Genomic DNA, 20,459 nt, shown 5'->3' with positions numbered 1-20,459 from the left:
TGTGTGTTTACGTGTGTGTGTGTGTACGTGTGTGTGTTTACGTGTGTGTGTTTACGTGTGTGTGTTTACGTGTGTGTGTTTACGTGTTCGTGTGTGTGTACGTGTGTGTGTGTGTACGTACGTGTGTGTGTACGTCTGTGTGTACGTGTGTGTACACGTGTGAGTGTACACGTGTGAGTGTACACGTGTGAGTGTACACGTGTGAGTGTACGTGTGTGTGTGTACATGTGTGTGTGTTCATGTGTACGTGTGTACGTGTGTGTGTGTGTGTGTGTGTGTGTGTGTGTGTGTGTGTGTGTGTGTGTGTGTGTGTGTACGTACGTGTGTGTACGTACGTGTGTGTACGTACGTGTGTGTACGTACGTGTGTGTACGTACGTGTGTGTACGTACGTGTGTGTACGTACGTGTGTGTACGTACGTGTGTGTGTGTGTGTATACGTGTGTGTGTCTGTGTCTTTCTCTATGAGGCCAGATTAGGGTTATTTAGGTAGGGGCAGGCTATTGTCATAAAGCAATCATGTCACCATAAAGCAGTTAAAGCTGAATTCAGGCATTAACAGCTAAATTACATACCTAAACTGTGTTGTCAGCCAAATGTCTGTAATCCTGTCAGCCAGTTCTGTGATTCACAAGCCCAATGAGGTAACTGGTAACGTCAGTGACCTCGCGTATCTCTACTGGAATTCAAGTTGATCTCCTAGGTAAGCTAATCTGAGTCTCTGGCAGCTTAGAATGTTGAGCAGAAATGCTGACAATTTACTTCTGAACACAAAAAAAACTAATCACATCAGCAGGTAGAGCAGAATTCTGAGGTCGGGCACCATAATTGTAAGAAAAGTGAGATCTGCAGTGCGCCTTGCATGCTTGCAACTTGCTGTTGTAAATGGAAAATAGTAAAGAAGCAAGGAAAATGACCCCCAAAAAAGGGGATTTCTTTGTCACTCTCACCAGGGCTAATATGCAATTCACTTTTTCTCATAAAGTACCCCTGACCTGGTCTGGATATACTTTTAAATTATTTTATTACTGGTGCTGTGTGACTTTTCACAGCACACAGCATCATCCTTCCCCCTCCAGTGCTCCCCGTGGCCCGTTCTAACAGCATAGATGATCATTGAAAATCGGGGAGGAAGTGACAGTTCTTCCTCCCGCTGTGCGTACATAACTCCGCCCCCTCCACCTGCTGCTTTAGTTCCACATGGGTTTCACTGCACACAGCGCGCAGGGGAGCTGCGCTGTATGTGGGCTCATGTTAATTGAGGTCGGAAGAATATCCAACCTCAATTATCACAAGTCCCCACACAGCGCAGCTCCCCTGCGTGCTGTGTGCAGTGAAACACATGTGGAACTAAAGCGGCAGGTGGAGAGGGCGGAGTTATGTACACACAGCGGAGAGGAAGAACTGTCACTTCCTCCCCGATAATATCCGACGTTCTGCCTCAGTTGAAGACTTTGACTGAGCAGAACGGGGGTAAGAGGGGGCACAGGAGGGGGGAGGCTGGTGCTGTGTGCTAGTTGCAGCACCAGCAATAAAACAATATTAAAAGTTTTAACAGGAGGGGGGGGGGGGAGAGAGTAAGGGGTACTTTAAGCAGTGGTGCTCATCCGGATTCCGGATATCCGGGTAACCCGGATATCCGAACTTTTTGTCCTCTATCGGATTCGGATTCCGGATTTTTTTTAAAATCCGGATAGCTATCTGCGGATATTTGGGCGCGTAACGCGGATATTGCGGATATCCGGATCCGAAATACTGTAACAAAGGAGATGACGTCCTGGAGCCAATCAGAGGGCTCCCAGCAGAAGCCCTAGCAACCAATCACAGAGGGGAACCCTGGCCAGCCCCACCTGACCTCATTGAGCCAATCAGAGGGCTCCCGGCCTAAACCCTGGCACCCAATCACAGAAAGGAACACCGGCCAGCCCCCCTGTATAATAAGGAGGGCTGCCATGATGAGACATATCGTCTTAGCTTGCTGAAAGCTCACGGAGAGACATGCTCCAGTGCTGGTGGCCTAGCAAGGGCTGTACACATTTATAAACCTAAAGCTGTTCAGTGATTAACCCCTTCACTACTATCACTACACTATTGTTAAATCGTTAATTAGCTTGATTGATATCATTGTATGACAGTCAGAGTGTGTGCTCCAGTGCGGCTGGCCTAGCAGTGATAAAACGAAAGCTGTTCAGTGATTAACCCCTTCACTATCACTACACTATTGTTAAATCATTAATTAGCTTGATGTCATTTGTGTGTGAGCCAGCCCTGAGCCCTACAGCTCGGGGTGACCCATACGTCACTCCTTTCCCATGCAGTGCCCCCAAGTTAATGCGCAGTAGCAGAACGCAATGGACGTTAAGGTAAGTGCCTAAAAGGAAGAAAGAAAGAAAAAAAAAAAAAAAAGAAAGAACTTCCTTAGATTTAGAACTGCATGTCAAAATATTTACCAGTAGGTTGCTGAATTAATATGGAAATTTTAACTATTCTTGTAAAAGCTGACCCCCACCCCACCAATCTCTCCTACTGAAGTCCAAGTTGATGCAGTTAATGCACAGCTCCACTGGCTACTCATCCACTTCAGGATTAACTTCAAAATGATGTGCCTGGCACAGCACAGCACCTGCCTAACCTATATTGCTGATCTTGTCCACAAGCAGATATTGGCCCACCCCCTCCGATCCTCCAATGACCTGCACCTGTTTGCATAGCGCACTTCTCACTCCCACACTTGATTGTTAGACTTTACCAGGGCTGCCCCTACTCTCTGAAACTCGCTCCCACCACCATCAGACTCACACCTACATTAACTCCTTCAAACGAGCCCTCAAGACTCACCTACCCCCTCCCCCGCATCAGTACCATAATACGCTCTGCAGAGAAACCTCTCAACAGACGCACCTAATGTGTCTCTAACCCTACCCTTTAGATTGTAAGCCCCTGGCAGGGTCCTCCACCCTAGTGTGGTGGTGGAGGTTTAGGAGGAGGTGGAGGTTTAGGAGGAGGAGGAGGAGGAGGAGGAGGAGGAAGGTGGCTTAGGATCTCAGACAACATTATTTATTATTTATTCAATTCACATTTTCTACTAAACATGTGTGGTTTTAGAATTTAACAACTTCAATTTTTTTGTTTAGCTGGGTGGCTTTAACTCACCGGGAGTGCTCATTAGAGGCAAACAAATAATTATACTATAGTAATACAGTCATATTGACAAATAGGGTTTAAAGGATGGATGAAAATGTCAGTGTTTATAAAGTGCAAATGAAATGGAAACAGAGAGCTGATATAATGCAGTGGAAGCATAGTAAAAGACTACATAAGTAAACACAGAAGCTTACCATAACGCTAGTTGCCCCATTTGCTAGGGGACCATAAGTGATGTAAGAGTGGCCTGTAATCCATCCAATGTCTGCTGTGCACCAATAAACATCATCTTCATGGTAGTCAAATACATACTTGAAAGTCAGAGCTGTATAAAGGAGATATCCTCCAACCGTGTGTAACACACCCTGCCAAAGAGCAAACACATGCAGTCACAAGAACAGAAATCAATACGTGGCAGAGCATAATAAATGTCAAATGGATATATAAAGGAAACTTTAACTGAAAAAAATGCTTTCAGCCCCCTTAAAGTGTACCCGAGCCGAACCTCAGGTACAAATGAGGCTCCCCTCGGTTGTTCCAAGCCCCCCGTTGGTGAGCGCAACCCCCCCCCCAGAAGATTAGAGACAACGCAGTGTCGCTAATCACATCAGGGCCACGCAGCGCCTCTCCCTGGTTGAAGTGCGCTCAATGGTCGACAAAGCCCTTCCACACATGTGCGGTAGCACGGAGCTGTGCTACTGCGCATGGGGGCTCACACGGCCATTGCGCTTATTTCAACAGGAAGAGGAGCTGTGCGGCCCCGATGTGAAGGGGGGGCCACGCTCAGCAATGGGGGGCTCTGAACAACTGAGGGAAGCCTCATTAGGATCCTGAGGCTTCCCTATGTAAGTGGTAAGAGTTAGATTTGGAACCCGAGCTTCGGCTTGGGATCGCTTTTATTCTTCCTGGGAAAACAAAGGTGTGAGTAGAAGACCCCAGTAACTTTTACAGGGGGAGTGATCAGATCAATGTAATCAAATTGGCCAGGTCCCACATGGAGGTTGGTGCTGCTCTTTGGTTCACCTCGGTGACTATGGAGCGATCTGTAGGAGGACACAAATGGAGAACGCACTCAGGGACTCTGGTGTGTGAAGGGAGGCTGGTGCAGGAATAATCTCACTTGATCTGACGGCTGACAGTCCAGTACAAGAATACACTGTAGATTAGACTAGAAAATGAGGAAGTTCCAGCTACTGTTTATTTAAGCTGGTCTGCAAATACAACACAGAAGCAGTACCGTATAAACAGAGAAATGTTACAACAACCTACACAACTAACAAGATCATTAGCTTGCTGAAACTTGTTTGTTGCATGTTGGTTGTGTAGTGAGGAAGATAAAAGTATCTAGCTATGAAGTATCTAACATGATCACCACTAAAACCACACAGTCATTGCTGGCCACCTGTACATAGCCGATCTGAGGGAGGGATAGAGGATGATAGAAACATGCATATCTGGTGGAGTGCATGACAGCATTGACCACAGACACAAGAGATATGCACAGAAGACCACCCTGCGACTGGTTAACATTCATATTGTGTTCACTACGATACACAGGAGAGGGATTTCTATAGTGCCAGCATCCTCCACGACACTGTACAATAGAGAATACAAACTGTAGGCAGTTACAAAATAATGAGATAGAGAAAACAGATACCAGTAATTGAACAGGTCAGCAATACATGGTACATATAGGTGAATATGCACCTATGCGGTGTACAAGATGGTAGAGTAGTGGTTGATGGCTAGCGAGTTTTCAAGTTGTATCTAATGGTAGGTGTGGGTCATTGATGAACAGAAGAGAGTTCCATAGAAGAGGGGTCAATTTGAGAGAGAATGAAATGACGTGACTAGAGAGACAGTCAGGATATTGGTTGTAAATTTTGTGCATGGTGGCATCTGGAGACAATTGTAGTAAAGTGTCCTTTGTGAGATAAGCAGTAGATGGAGGGACTAACAGGACAGGATAGCACTACAGAAGAGAGAGGAGAGATGAATGAGTGTGTAGGTATTCGTACGCCGCCGGTGAGCTGGGCGCAGGGTGGGCCGAATGACTGCTCACGCTGCTGCCGCTCAAATCCCTGGTGGCATTAAATACTATTCCCCCTCCGAGTCTTAGCAACTTGAAGGGATATGTAATTCGAGGTCCAGCGATCGCCGGAACCTCAAATTACTCTTACGTGCACCGTGCACTACAGCACATTACTGCTATTACTTCGCAATGAGTCGCGAGGCAAAATTCATGATAAACGGTAGTGGGGCCACACTGCTAGCAGGAGAGCCACAGAAGAGGAAGCTGCAGTAAAGGTGGTCATACACTTGTGTAGGCTATATGGGGGGGATGCATCCACCTGCCCAGGATTATCACCTACATGTACACATGAGGATTGGACTTTTCATTATCATAATAAGATAATAGGGAGATTACTGATACTCCAGTCCCAATACTTTCAGAAGGGGAAAATGTATTTGTGCAGTAATGGGCTACACCCTGCAAATATCAGACTCGATAACCTATATAAATGTGAGCAGGAAACACGTTCCTGGTGTTTACAGCTCTGCAAAACAATGTAATAAAACAATCCGGCCCAGCCTGGGCAGGTGATGTATGCGACAGTGAAATCGTCATACGGAGCTAGTTGGAATGTTTAGATAAGGAGTGGTTGTACACGACACAAAACAAAGAGTGTGTTTATAAATGTCTCCACATGCAACGTGGACTTAACTGACGTGACATTTTCTTGCTGGCGTTCCTTTGATACAGGTACCTGACACAGAGACATGGTCAGTGCCAGGGAAGTTCCAAGAATATAAAAAAGAAAGTCCTGAATTGTCCCACATGTCAATGCAATATCTTGCTTCTACATCTAGATTAGCTTTGCCCCCCAATAACAGACAACTGGAGACCAGTTTTTGCTTTCCTCCACAACAAAACTCCATTCCCTACTTGTTGCCAGGAAGGTTACAACTAGAAATTGGAATTTCACCATCACACCTAACCAACATTGTGTGAGTGGATCATAATCTCCCCTTAAAGGAAAAAAAATGTACGCCCACAGAGGAAATCCGAACAAATATCAAAGTATGTGATAGATTGCTAAATTTATAAACTCCTTTCCTGCAACAGGCATCAGTTATCTAGTCTTATGCACAGCCCATATCCAAAGCCCATGGTGACAACTACAGCCACACATTGGCCTCAATTCACCAAACTTATCTCCTGTCTTTAATAACTCTTCTAGAGTTGTTACCATGGTGATAAGGCATGTAGTATTCAGGAAACATTTTACCTCAGGCAAGCCTAAAGTTAACTCTTCTGTCTTTAAATTAACTCTCCAATCCTTAAAATAACTCCAGAGTTAAAGACAGGCTGTTAATTAGCTGCATGTGAAAATAACTACAGAGGAGGTAAATTAACTACAGAGGAGGTAAATTAACTACAGGAGAGGTAACTTAAGGAATGAAGAGGTAAGATAACTCTCACGTGTGGAGGTAAGTTTTCTCTTGCCTTATTATCTCTAGCATGATCTTAGTGAATTGAGGCCATTATCCTTTAACGTGAGACAACTCCACAATGTCCCATTGGCTCCTGCACGCTTATGCAGACACTTTGAGCAGTAGGAACATGCAGAGGACTTTGAGCAGTGGGCACCCGCAGAGACCTGGAGTAGTGGGCACCCACTCAGCCCCTGGTGTGCTAAAAGTAAACTTTCAAATGTAAAATACTCCATTACTGCTGCCTCACAGGGTCTTGTTCAGTAATGTAACCGTGTGTGCACTATGTAATGCTTTCTCTATTAAATGAAGCGGTGTCTGACTTAAATAAAAAAAAAAATGAAAGCCCTATTAAGATCATATTATACTTGATCCATATATCAAGCCTGTTTCAATAAAAAGGAGCACCCAGTGAAATATTCTCTCTCTCCAGCAGTTGTTTTTGACGTTTATTATCTGTGCTAAATACCGTTTTTTGAAGATGTGCTTCCCAAAAATTACACATGATATCTTCTGCAATGCTGTACAGAGTATATAGTCTTTTCACTAACTGTCCCTCAGAGGAGCTCTCAATCTAATCCCTATCATAGTCATATGTCCATTGTAGTCTAGAGCCAATTTAGGGGGAGGCCAATTAATGTATCTGTTTGTTTTGGGGGTATGGGAGGTAACTGGAGTGCCCGGGGGAAGCACACACAGACACAGGGAGAACATACAAACTCCATGCATATAGTGCCCTGGATGGCATACGAACCCGGGGACCCAGCGCTACAAGGTGAGAGAGCGAGCCACTATGTTGCCGTGCTGCCCAAAAATATGAGAAAGTTCTCAAGGACAAATCATAGTGCTACACTGCTACCACAATATACATGAAACTCCCACCACGAGGTACTGTAGGTATTCCAGGTGGTAGTGTACACCACCTTCCACTGTGTGTCCTAAGAACTAGAGATGCCAGCACCCCCCCCCATCTTACAATACTGTCCACACTCACAGACAGCTATAAACACTTTCTATGGCCTGGTATTCCTCACATAGAATTTAAACACAGGTCATAGCACAACACTGCTTTAACTAGATGTAGGTGACCCCGCCATTAGGTGATAGGAACTCAGCACCCCACATGTGGAGCCACACCCTCTTGTGTCATGTACAGACCAACAGATAAATATACCACAAGAAACACATAACATGTACAAAACACGCGGTTGTAGCTCCAGGTGTGTGGGGGAGCTGAGACCAGAGACAGGTCATCAATACCTGCAGGAGCCATAAGGCAGGTTCCAATGATATTGTAAGAGCAACACTAATCACTACTGAGTCCCTTTGTTCATGTATCCCTGTTCCAGGACACGACCAGGATATTGTCAACTTGTTGAAGGAAGCAATAAGGAAGCATTGTTATAAAAAATTGTAGGTGTCATAAGAAACAAAGTAGACTGTGAATTATCATCTGGAATATAACCCTGAATGCACGGTTGTCAATCTTACATATGTTGCCTGGACAAAATATGGTTCTTTTACTTAACTGTAAATACTTCAATACATTTACTCTGTAGCTCATAAAAACGTATGCCGTTATGACGAACACTTCTTTATCTATAGCAGCACATGAACAGATACACATTTGAGGTTGAACCATCAGAGGCTATTGTGCCCTTACTTTTGGCTTTCCAGTAGAGCCACTTGTATAAAGAATGAAAAGAGGATCTTCTGAATCCAGCCACTCGGGTTCACATTCTTCCTCAGTGTTCACCATCAGCTCATCCAACCACAAGTCACTGTCTGGGTTCCACGCAGTCTGCAGACAAGCAGAACATCATTTTAGGATACCTGTTTTATTTGGCAATATAGGAGAAATGGAGCATGCTGTCTATATACTGTAGTTCCATAATGGAGACACTCTGGAAAACGAACATGTAATTAGAATGTGCTTATGTTAGAGACTAGCATAGTTACTGGAAAGGCCACCAAACCATTCTGCACAGCAAACTCCATGAGGCTTTCTAAGCAGCAGAGAAAAACTAGAATAAATACACCAACAAAGTAATATAATAGAGGTTTTTAAATCTTGCTGCGTGGTGTACAGATTTACGTGTGGAGACTACAAAAGTGGATTTGGCCACATGCCGGTTTTAACAGTCAGTTCCTCTATAGTATATACCACCTTCCCAGGTACCCTATTATGTGAGAAAGGAAGGAAGGAAGGAGACATAGGGAAAGAGAGGGACAAGAGCCAGAGGGCATAGGGAAGAGAGGGGGAAGAGCCAGAGGGCATGGGGAAGAGAGGTGGAAGAGCCAGAGAGCAAGGGGAAGAGCCAGAAGGCAAAGGGAAGAGACGGGAAAGAGCCAGAGGACATTGGGAAGAGAGGGGAAAGAGCTAGAGGGCATGGGGAAGAGAGGGGGAAGAGCTAGAGGGCATGGGGAAGAGAGGGGGAAGAGCCAGAGGGCATGGGGAAGAGAGGTGGAAGAGCCAGAGAGCAAGGGGAAGAGCAAGAAGGCAAAGGGAAGAGACGGGAAAGAGCCAGAGGGCATTGGGAAGAGAGGGGAAAGAGCTAGAGGGCATGGGGAAGAGAGTGGGAAGATCCACAGAGCAAGGGGAAGAGCAAGAGAACATGAGGAAGAGAGGGGGAACAGCCAGAGAGCATGGGGAAGAAAGGGGGAAGAGCCAGAGGGCATGGGGAAGAGAGGGAGAAAAGCCGGAGAGCAAGGGGAAGAGAGGGGAAAGAGCCAAAGAGCATGGGGGAGAGAGGAGGAGGAGCCAGAGAGCAAGGGGAAGAAAGGGGGAAGAGCCAGAGAGCAAGGGGAAGAGCAAGAGAACATGAGGAAGAGAGGGGGAAGAGCCAGAGAGCATGGGGAAGAAAGGGGGAAGAGCCAGAGGGCATGGGGAAGAGAGGGAGAAAAGCCGGAGAGCAAGGGGAAGAGAGGGGGAAGAGCCAAAGAGCATGGGGGAGAGAGGAGGAAGAGCCAGAGAGCAAGGGGAAGAGAGGGGGAAGAGCCAGAGAGCAAGGGGAAGAGCAAGAGAACATGAGGAAGAGAGGGGGAACAGCCAGAGAGCATGGGGAAGAAAGGGGGAAGAGCCAGAGGGCATGGGGAAGAGAGGGAGAAAAGCCGGAGAGCAAGGGGAAGAGAGGGGGAAGAGCCAAAGAGCATGGGGGAGAGAGGAGGAAGAGCCAGAGAGCAAGGGGAGGAAAGGGGCAGAGCCAGTGAGTACGGGGAAGAACCAAATGACATGGAACAGAGAGGAGACGTGCTAGAGATGCTTGGGAAGAGAGGGAAAGTACCAGAGAGCATAAAGAAGAGGGGGGAATACCAGAGGGCATGGTGAAGAGGGAAAAGTGCCATAAACCAAGTAGAGGGACAGGAGGAGTGTTGCAGAATAATGGAAGGAGAGGGACAGATCTCAGGAAAGCAAATGCTGGTGGGCCAAATCAAATGGCAGAGCAGCCCACAGGTTGTCGGTTGTAAAGCACTTCCAGAGGTGATAAAGTCTTTGAAAATATTTTTTATTACATTTCTATATGCTGGTTAACCACTTGAGGACCCACCCTTTACCCCCCCTTAAGGACCAGCGCTGATTTTTGTGATCTGTGCTGGGTGGGCTCTGCAGCCCCCAGCACAGATCAGCTGGCATGCAGAGCGATCAGATCGCCCCCCTTTTTCCCCCCCCCTATGGGGATGATGTGCAGGGGGGGGTCTGATCGCTCCTGCTGGTGGCATGTTGCGGGGGGGGCACCTCAAAGCCCCCCTCAGCGGTGACATTCCCCCCCCCCCTCCCTCTCCTACCTGTCCCCCCGGTGATCGGGGCTGCACAGGACGCTATCCGTCCTGTGCAGCCTGTGACAGGATGTCCGCTGTCACATGGCGGCGATCCCCGGCCGCTGCCAATGTAAACAAAGGAGACATTTAGTCTGAGAGCCAAGATCAGCGGCTCGCAGGCTATTCACAGAGACCCGCTCCGTGATCTAACAGGAAACGGTCGCTCGCCCGAGCGGCCTTTCCTGATTAATTAGGGAGGCACCTGGCGACGCAGATCTGCGTCGCTGGTCCTCCAGCTACCACTTTGCCGCCGCACGGTATGAGTGTGCAGTCGGCAAGTGGTTAAGATCTCCCTGTCTTGCAGCAAGATACATCCCACCCTACAGCATGTATTTCGGATAGGCATACATTATTACATTAGATATATAATTGATATCTTCCAGAGATGGTCCACCACCTTGCACCAGCAGAGATCCAATACGATTTCAGCTGGAATCTTCTCTAATATTATCTGTGACACTGCAGCCACTAGCTGTGTACTGCCCAACTTTAGGCAAACATTGCTTGTGTAGCACTGCCAGCCACATCTATCAGACACAGAACAGGGGTGTCCAATCAATATTCATCCGATACATGAACTGCAATAATATAACAATCATTCATGCCATACCCTGCATAGATTTTCATTAGTGTCTGTGTGTGTATGAAATCTAACGTCTAATCTATTAAAAACATTGTGATGTGCATCCGTCCATTGTGATGTGCATCTGAAGGAGAGTTTAACTGCCTATCACAGATCTTCATGGAAATAACAATAGACTTTGCTAGCCTGAATGGAACAAAAGGCAATATAACAGTTAAAGCGGACCTGAACTCAGGACTTCCTCTCTGCTCTAAAAGATACGCAACAGCATAATAACCTTTAAAGAAAAATATTCCTTTGTTACAGCTGAAAGAAATCAAGCAATAAATCTGCAGTGCGTCTACTTCCTGCTTTCACTGAAGCAGACATATCTGTAACATCCCGTGTTACAAATCAGCTGCTCTGCCATGGCAGAAGAGATTCCTGAGCCGACACAACTGAGAGATAAAATTATGGTGATTAGTCGCAGATGAGGGGGAATTAGACAAGCTAAACTCCCTAAATACATACAGGGTGCATTTCTGTATGTTTTCCTTCCTTTCTGAGCAAGAGTTCAGGTCCACTTTAAAGAAAGCACTTTCCAAAAATATGCTTCACAAAAAAGGAACATGAAATAAGTTTAATTACCTGGAGTTTGGATTGGTTTTGATTGTTTAGACTTCCACTAAGGTGTTTTACAACAATGCAGTTCTTCACAATGTGTGACCTTGTAAACAGAAAGAAAACATGACTTATCACATAGGATGGGACAGAATTGCCATGCTACAAACCTTTTAAACTTTGATTATAGATTTTCTCTTAACATGTTTATTAACTGCTTCCGGACCAAAGCAGTACAAATCTACGTCCTGCAGGTAGTGCTGCAGCTATGACAGGACGTATATTTTACTGCTTCGGAAACCGCACATACCCGCCGCTACAACAATTGCGTCACTTTCTCCTGCCACAGTTCACTCACCCGGACGATTTCATTGGCTCCTGACCGTGTGACCACTGTAGGCCAATCCCATTGGGTTACATTGACGGACAGGGGCAGGAGCCAATGAAAGCGGCTCCTGACCGGCACACAGAGCTCTGCCGTCATAGCGACGGCAGAGAGAGCGAAGCCTGCAGCGGTGAGAGAGCGGCATGACCGGAAGGAGGGGCGGGTACATGCGGCATTCATCAGTATGCAGCAGGTTTTGGTACCAGCAGTCTCTGGTCCTTAAGTGGTTAACATTTCTAATGTTTATTTACCAATTACTTAACCAATTCCCTGCCACAGGTTTTTCCCCTTCAAAACCAGAGCAATTTCCATACCACACTCCTTCCATTCACTTGCCAATTACTTTATCGCTACTTGCACACTGAAATGATTTATATATTTTTTTGGGGACAAACTAGGCTTTCTTTGAGCCATACCTTTAGCTAAGAATTATTTTATTTTATATGCAATTTACAGAGAAGAAGAAAAATACAGTATATACACACCATAGAGAGAATAAAGTACAACATATAACAATACTTTATTTGTAAATAAAGGTGTATAAAAAAATAACAGTAATATACCCTCATGACATACATTTCTGTATAGGGCATTAAAAACAAAAAACAGACACTTACTTGGGGCTTCTATCGGCCCACTGCAGCTGTAATGTCCTGCGCCGTCCTCTTACGATTCTCCATTAGCCGTCGCCAGCCCCGGTCTAATTCTTTCCTCAATAGAACTGCGGCTGTGTGGTCCTGCGTGTGCTCGCTCCCGCGCACGTCATCTGGAGCTTACTGCGCAGGCGCAGTACAAGAAAACTTTGTGCTGCGCCTGCGCAGTAAGCTCCCGATGATGCGCGCGGGAGTGAGCATTATTCGTCCTTAGACGAATAAATAGACCAGGCGCGGGACATTACAGCTACAGGGGGTCAATAGAAGCCCCAGGTAAGTGTGTTTTTTGTTTTAACCTCCCTGGCGGTAAGCCCGAGCTGAGCTCGGGCTATGCCGCGCAGGGGGAGATCTCAGCCCCTGGTGGGGCGATTTTTATTCTGTAAAGTGCTGTGCGCGCAGCCAGCACTTTGCTAGCCGCGCGCACAGCTTGATCGCCGCCGCTCTGCGGCGATCGGCCGCACGCAGCGGCGAAAGAGGCCCCCCCCCGCCAGAGCCCTGCGCTGCCCGGACCAATGAGTTTCGGGCAGCGCTATGGGCTGGATCGGGTGTGCCTGACGTCAGGACGTCGGCTGACGTCCATGACGTCATCCCGATCGTCACCATGGCGACAGGAGAAGCCAAACAGGGGAACGCGTTATATACGCGTTCCCCTGTTTGCTATAGATGCCGGCGACGATCGCACTAGAGGGACACATGCGCCCTCTAGTGGTGTTTCATGTAGCTACCACTCTGGTAGCTTTACATGAAACAAAAATTAAAAAAAAAAAAAAAAAAGGATTTTTGCCAATTTGGCAAAAAAAATTAACCGCCAAGGAGGTTAATGCCCCACACAGAACCCAGAACAATTCTCTACCCTAAGATTTTCCCCCTAAAAAAACCTAGCAATTTTCTACATTTCACACTCCTCCCATTCATTAGCCAATTACTTTATCAGTACTTATAACACAAATGATCTGTACTTTGTTGTTTGGTTTTTTTGCCACCAATTAGGCTTTCTTTGAGTGGTACATTTTACTATTAATTATTTTATTTTGTATGCATTTTAAAGGAAATGAGGAGAAAAGAAAAAACAAAAAAAAAGTCATTATTTCTCTTTTTTTAGCCCTTACAGTTTGAAAATAAAAAAAAGTTTTAAAGTAGATCAAACCTACACATTTTATTTGCCCATGTGTCCTGTTTATTACAACATTTAAATTATGTTCCTAGTACAATGTGCGGCGACAATATATTTGGAAATAAAGGTGTATTTTTCTATTCCGTGTTTTCTCATTGCACTTTATCAGTAATTATAAGACATATTTGTCAAAATAGCAGTAATATACCCTCAAGGCAAACATATTTAAAAAGCTAAGCCAATTTATTAGCCCCGATCCCTGTAGTTAGCCAGATGTGCCCCTTTATTCCCCGACCCTATAGATAGCCAGGTGTGCCCCATTATTCCCCCCCACCACCCATAGATATCCATGTGTGCCCAGTTATCTACCCCCCAGTATAGCTAGCCAGATGTGCCCCTTATTAGCCCCTCCCCATATGAAAAACAGGGTCTCATTCACTACAGGCACTGTAATTGGGTTTAGGAACAGCTGTTGCCCATTCACCAATCACGGAATGGTGAGATTGCGATTGGGCACTCTGCTTTTTTTTTGTCATCAGAAAGCCAGTATACCACGCAGTCCAGCTAAAGGTCTTTTAGCCTTGGATAAATACTATATACAGATAAATATGCCATTAGCAAAGGGGGCAAAAATGAAAGGGAAAAAAAAAACTAAACAAAAACATACTTTTCTTGGCATTTATGAATAGCTTCATCTGCAATATTTTTCAGGTTGATCAGTTTTTCTCCTCTGAAAACACCATCTGAAAAGTGAGTGTTTCAGTTATTTCCAGCACAAAGCAATTAGTCAGTTGCGCATTGTTTGAAAGCATTTTCTGGGTAAGTTCTGCTTGTACCTGCAGTAATGAGGACGGCACACTGGGAGTCCAATATCCTCTCACACAGCGACTCTGAGGAAAATCCTGCAAACTGAGAAGCCACACAATAGATTACATTGCCACAAACAATAAAACAGTAAATGCACTATGTACTCCGGGTTATGCAGCAGAATAATGTGCCAATGAAAACATCCACCACCTTATTGGCAAAAATATACTAGACTAGTAAAAAGCTCTACCCGTTAATGCAGACTAGCTCTATAGACCAGCGATATACACAAATGGAGCTGGTTATGGTTAAAGTAACCTAATATATAAAGACTTCAATCACCTTAGCATCTCATTGACCAATATGTATTAGCTGTGATAGATACCCACCATCCTAGCTCTGGTACTAGACATCCAGAAATCCCAAACATTCACATTTCCTGGTTGTGTACAGCATACTCCTCCCCCTAGTGGTGTGTGGCATGACTCAAGTGACCAGTAGCAGGGGTGGATTTGGCCATGCAGATCTCAGAATAGTTTAATATTTGCAACAGTGATTAGGAGGCCTCTAGAGTGGTTCATAAAAGACGGGAGGGCTAGTACCGATCACAGGCAACACCGGATGGTGCCAGCTGTGTACTGCTGAGGTTGGGGGTCTTTTCAATTTATAGTTAGGGAAACTATATCATGATCTTGACTAGTTACAAAGTTTGACTTATTACTGAAAGTTTTACCTGTAAGTAAATTTATATATTGTTCATATTATTAAAACCATTATCAAAACATTGTTTCCCCACCATCAGAAATAACTCCAAGGCGTTGTGTGAGAGAGTGGCAAGAGCACCATGCACTCTTGAGAGTAGGAGGATGCGCTCCTGGCAGGATGTTGCAGCTCACCCCCAGAAGAGTCAGCATGACATCACTGCAGGAACTTTGGGGTCAAGATAAGTAAAGCAAGGGAGTTGTGGGGAGCGGTACCCATGATCGTACTAGTTGGAGGGGAGGGCCAGTGACAGCAACCCTAAAATGCTTATATTGGCTTTAAGATAACAACACTTGTAGTCAGGTACAACAGTAATAAATATGCTATTGCAGGAATAAAGTCGAATTAACCAGTAGGAAGAAAACAACACAATATAGATCAATCATTTCTAACCTGATAACCCAGTCCCATGTTTATGCAGGTAAGCCAAGTTTTTCAGGACAAGTAGTTTAGCTAAACTATGATAGTGTATTGCGTGTAATGCCAGGTTCTGCTTGCATATTACTGTGATTGGGTTTACGCTGTTGTCAGTGATCAAATCAATCTGCTTGTTAGTCACTAGCTACAGTAGCTGCAACAGGATTGTGCGTTCACGTATGTAGATATAAAGTGAAGCGCTCATCCTCATAAAGTGTCCGCAATGAGGAGCACTCTCTGTTTTTGTTTTTCAGTTTGTGGTCACACACACACACACACACACACACACACACACACACACACACACACACACAAACACACACAAACACAAACACACACACACACACACGACTGGATGCTGCCATCATTGTGTTTGCCTACTGTGGTTTTACATCTGGTTTTGGTACTAAATGGGAAGATGAAATTCCTCCAGGTTAAAGCTGTGCAGACTTTTTTCTTTTGTTCTTTTATATATGTAGATATAGTATGTAGTGTTTGCCAACATGTCTACTGTAGAACAGAATGCAGAGCAGTGCCTCTAGATGACGAGTGTAGTAGGATGATGTGCTGGGACTGGAAATCCCAGGGTTCACTCAGATGAAGCTGCTATTGAATACTGCTGATGCATATAGTTCAGGGTTTATATTTACGTAAAAGTTATTAGCATGTGAGCCAGACAACCCTTATTGCTCATAATTGCATTATTCAATCAAAGGGGACCCAGTCTGCTTTCTGGCCAGGGCACCTGTCTGCCTGGAACTGGTCCTTCCAGCTTCAGCAGCCAAAATTTGTAAACCCATGATTGACATAATTAAGCCAGCATGCAATAAAACCAATGTGGCTTTTAGCAAATATTTATTTCCTGCGCTGACATAATGCCAACAAATTATGCAGAGTTTTGTAGATCACACAGAGCCAATAACATCAATGTCCTATCTAAAGCACCAATGTAGAATATAGGGTTGTACATGAATCGATTTCTAAGTTAGGGAAGACACTGCAACTCTCTGGACATCTGAAGTCATAAACTACAAGAAATCACACATTGATTATTAGGCAGCTTTCTGCCTTAGTAGAAATCAATAAATATATTAAGAGTGTATGCTTCCTGTCTCCCCTTTCCAGAGCTGTCAATTGTGTAAGGTGCAAAAAGCATGGAGAGATTTCACTTTGGCCTATGTTAAAGGGCAACTGACGTGAGAGGTAATTGGAGGCTGCCATATTTATTTCCTTTTAACCTCCCTGGCGGTAAGCCCGTGCTGAGCACGGGCTATGCCGCCGGGAGGCACCGCTCAGGCCCCGCTGGGCCGATTTGCATAATTTTTTTTTTGCTACACGCAGCTAGCACTTTGCTAGCTGCGTGTAGCATCCGATCGCCGCCGCTACCCGCCAATCCGCCGCTATTCCTTGCGCCGCGGCCGCCCCCCCCCAGACCCCGTGCGCTGCCTGGCCAATCAGTGCCAGGCAGCGCTGTGGGGTGGATGGGAGTCCCCTTTGACGTCACGGCGTCGATGACGTCATCCCGCCCGTCGCCATGGCGACGGGGGAAGCCCTCCAGGAGATCCCGTTCTTTGAACGGGATCTCCTGATCTCCGACGGTGATCGGAGGGGCTGGGGGGATGCCGCTGAGCAGCGGCTATCATGTAGCGAGACTTTGTCTCGCTACATGAAAATTTTTTTTTTTTTTTTTTTTTTTTTAAAAAACACTATTTTGCTGCCCCCTGGCGGATTTTTTTAAACCGCCAGGAGGGTTAAATACCAGTTGCCTGGCAGTGCTCCTGGTCTATTTGGCTGTAGTAGTGACTGAATCACACCTGAAACAAGCATGCAGCTAATCTTGTCAGATCTGACAATAAAGTCAGAAACAGCTGATCTGCTGCATGCTTGTTCAGGGTCTACGGCTAAAAGTATTAGAGACACAGGATCAGGAGGACTGCCAGGCAACTGGAATTGCTTAAAAGGAAATCAATATGGCAGCCTTCATATCCCTCTCACAAAGATGGAGACACCAAGAGCCCAATATAGTGTAGTATGTACTGGTAGAATGGATATGTAGAGGTAAGTATGCAGATATACTCACAAACAATGGTTACTATCCAGGTAACCACTATATCAGCAGGTGGGGAGATTAGACCCGTCCCCACTCAGGATTGAGAAGTCCCTCTCTGTAGATAGGAAATACGGGGCAACAACCCTCCACCAGGGGTGGACACAGGAACTGTATATACAGAGAGAGGCACCAAAAGAATAACATATACTAAAAACGTTAAAATGAGAGGAGGCAGAGGTGGACTTACCTCCTCCAAGCAGACACACAAAGAGACTGTTGTATATACCGGTTTTCAAAACAACAAGGATTTGTATACTCCAAAAAGTGCAAGTGCAACGCCTTTCGCAGGCATCTCCTGCCCCATCAGGCAAATAAAAATGGAGCATGTACTCATACAGGTCTGGTGCAAAGCTCAGCGCCTCTGTGTCTGCTTGGAGGAGGTAAGTCCACCTTTGCCTCCTCTCATTTTAACATTTTTAGTACATTTTATTATTTTGGCGCCTCTGTCTGCATATACAGTTCATATCCCTCTCACTGCAGTTGTCCTTTAAAAAGGTGCACCCCTGACCTGACCCATTAATATTGGTAAGCAGAACATTACTCTAACACATAAATAGGCTTCCCCCAGGATCCAGATGTCAAGTTCAGCAAATCACAGAATAACTGGAACAGCTGTTGGCTAAATAGATCTGTTGCTAGAGGCTTTGAATGGTTCAGTTGCTAGGGGCTTTGAATGGTTATTGACAACCTCTGTCCTCTCAGTTTGCCAAATTTGCTTATTAACAGAATTCACTGCTCATCACTACTTATTAACAACTACATGCAGGAAATATATCAATCCATTGAGCTGTTGTTGATGCTAATGTGAATATTGCAGTAGAACTGATAAAGATAAAATATAAAGCTCTGCAGAGATGAGAATTTTTAAAAACAAGGTTTTTCGATATTTGATAAATAACCCTAATGCCTGTGTACCGATTCATACCTGGAGTTCATTGTAAGCTAACTTTCTCACTACCCATAACAATAAAAATAGCAAATGATACATCCATTCCAAAAAAAAAAAAGTAGAAACTAAGAAAATGTGCAACATTATAACTAAAGGCTCATACACACATCAGACTATAGTCTTTGGAAAATGAAAGATCACAGACCAATCTTACCACCCTTCATGTAGTATGAGAGCCATACCTACACAGTCTATTCTATGGAGCTGAACTCCACATCAGAAAAAAATCTTGGCAAGATGCTGCACACACAGATGCTGTACAGACACAAAAGATCAGTATCTGCAAAAGATCTGTTCCTGCCAAAAATCCATTCCTGCAAATTGCAATGATAGTCTATGAGATCTGCAGATCATCATACACACAAGATTTAACTGACATTCATCTGCAGATCAAGCAATCATCTGAAAATCCATCCTGGTGGATCTGATCTGCAGATGAATGTCAGTTAAATCATGTCTGTATGATGATCTGCAGATTTTTGGGGACCTCTCTCCACTGCGCTGCTGTCCTCCTGCTGGGGGGGTCACCTGGCTACCTATTGTGCGCACATATACCTCTGGCTACATATACTGCTCAAATATATCCCCGGCTACATATACTTAGGGCGCTGGCTGTTTGCCATTATGTGCATTTACTGGTGAAAAGCTGTCTCTTATGTGCATTTACTGGTGAAAAGCTGCCTCTTATGTGCATATACTGGTGAAAAGCTGTCTCTTATGTGCATATACTGGTGAAAAGCTGTCTCTTATGTGCATTTACTGGTGAAAAGCTGTCTCTTATGTGCATTTACTGGTGAAAAGCTGTCTCTTATGTGCATTTTCTGGTGAAAAGCTGTCTCTTATATGCATTTTCTGGTGAAAGGCTGTCTCTAATGTGCATTTACTGGTGAAAGGCTGTCTCTCATTATGTGCATTTACTGGTGAAAAGCTGTCTCTCATTATGTGCATTTACTGGTGAAAAGCTGTCTCTCATTACGTGCATTTACTGGTGAAAGGCTGTCTCTTATGTGCATTTACTGGTGAAAAGCTGTCTCTTATTATGTGCATATACTGGTGAAAAGCTGTCTCTTATTATGTGCATTTACTGGTGAAAAGCTGTCTCTTATGTGCATTTACTGGTGAAAAGCTGCCTCTTATGTGCATTTACTGGTGAAAAGCTGCCTCTTATGTGCATTTACTGGTGAAAAGCTGCCTCTTATGTGCATATACTGGTGAAAAGCTGTCTCTTATGTGCATTTACTGGTGAAAAGCTGTCTCTTATGTGCATTTACTGGTGAAAAGCTGTCTCTTATGTGCATTTACTGGTGAAAAGCTGTCTCTTATATGCATTTTCTGGTGAAAGGCTGTCTCTAATGTGCATTTACTGGTGAAAGGCTGTCTCTCATTATGTGCATTTACTGGTGAAAAGCTGTCTCTCATTACGTGCATTTACTGGTGAAAGGCTGTCTCTTATGTGCATTTACTGGTGAAAAGCTGTCTCTTATTATGTGCATATACTGGTGAAAAGCTGTCTCTTATGTGCATTTACTGGTGAAAAGCTGTCTCTTATTATGTGCATATACTGGTGAAAAGCTGTCTCTTATTATGTGCATATACTGGTGAAAAGCTGTCTCTAATGTGCA

At 44.9% G+C, this 20,459-nt stretch overlaps 1 protein-coding gene across 1 annotated transcript in view; it reads right to left on the bottom strand.

The window, feature by feature from the left end:
* LOC137518827 (acetyl-coenzyme A synthetase, cytoplasmic-like) overlaps nt 1–20,459 on the bottom strand; it is a 101,460-nt gene that overhangs the window by 41,546 nt on the left and 39,455 nt on the right. The window contains exons 5-9 of the mRNA XM_068237185.1: nt 14,629–14,701; nt 14,460–14,535; nt 11,668–11,746; nt 8,302–8,439; nt 3,338–3,508 (exon numbers count right to left, since the gene is read on the bottom strand). Coding sequence (XP_068093286.1) covers nt 3,338–3,508; nt 8,302–8,439; nt 11,668–11,746; nt 14,460–14,535; nt 14,629–14,701 — 537 coding nt within the window. The remainder of the gene's footprint in view (nt 1–3,337; nt 3,509–8,301; nt 8,440–11,667; nt 11,747–14,459; nt 14,536–14,628; nt 14,702–20,459) is intronic.

This window comes from Hyperolius riggenbachi, chromosome 5 (assembly GCF_040937935.1).
Source record: "Hyperolius riggenbachi isolate aHypRig1 chromosome 5, aHypRig1.pri, whole genome shotgun sequence".
In the NCBI taxonomy this organism is placed as follows: Eukaryota; Metazoa; Chordata; class Amphibia; order Anura; family Hyperoliidae; genus Hyperolius; species Hyperolius riggenbachi.
Note: the sequence above shows the minus strand (reverse complement) of the source record. Positions and strands in the feature narration are given on the sequence as shown.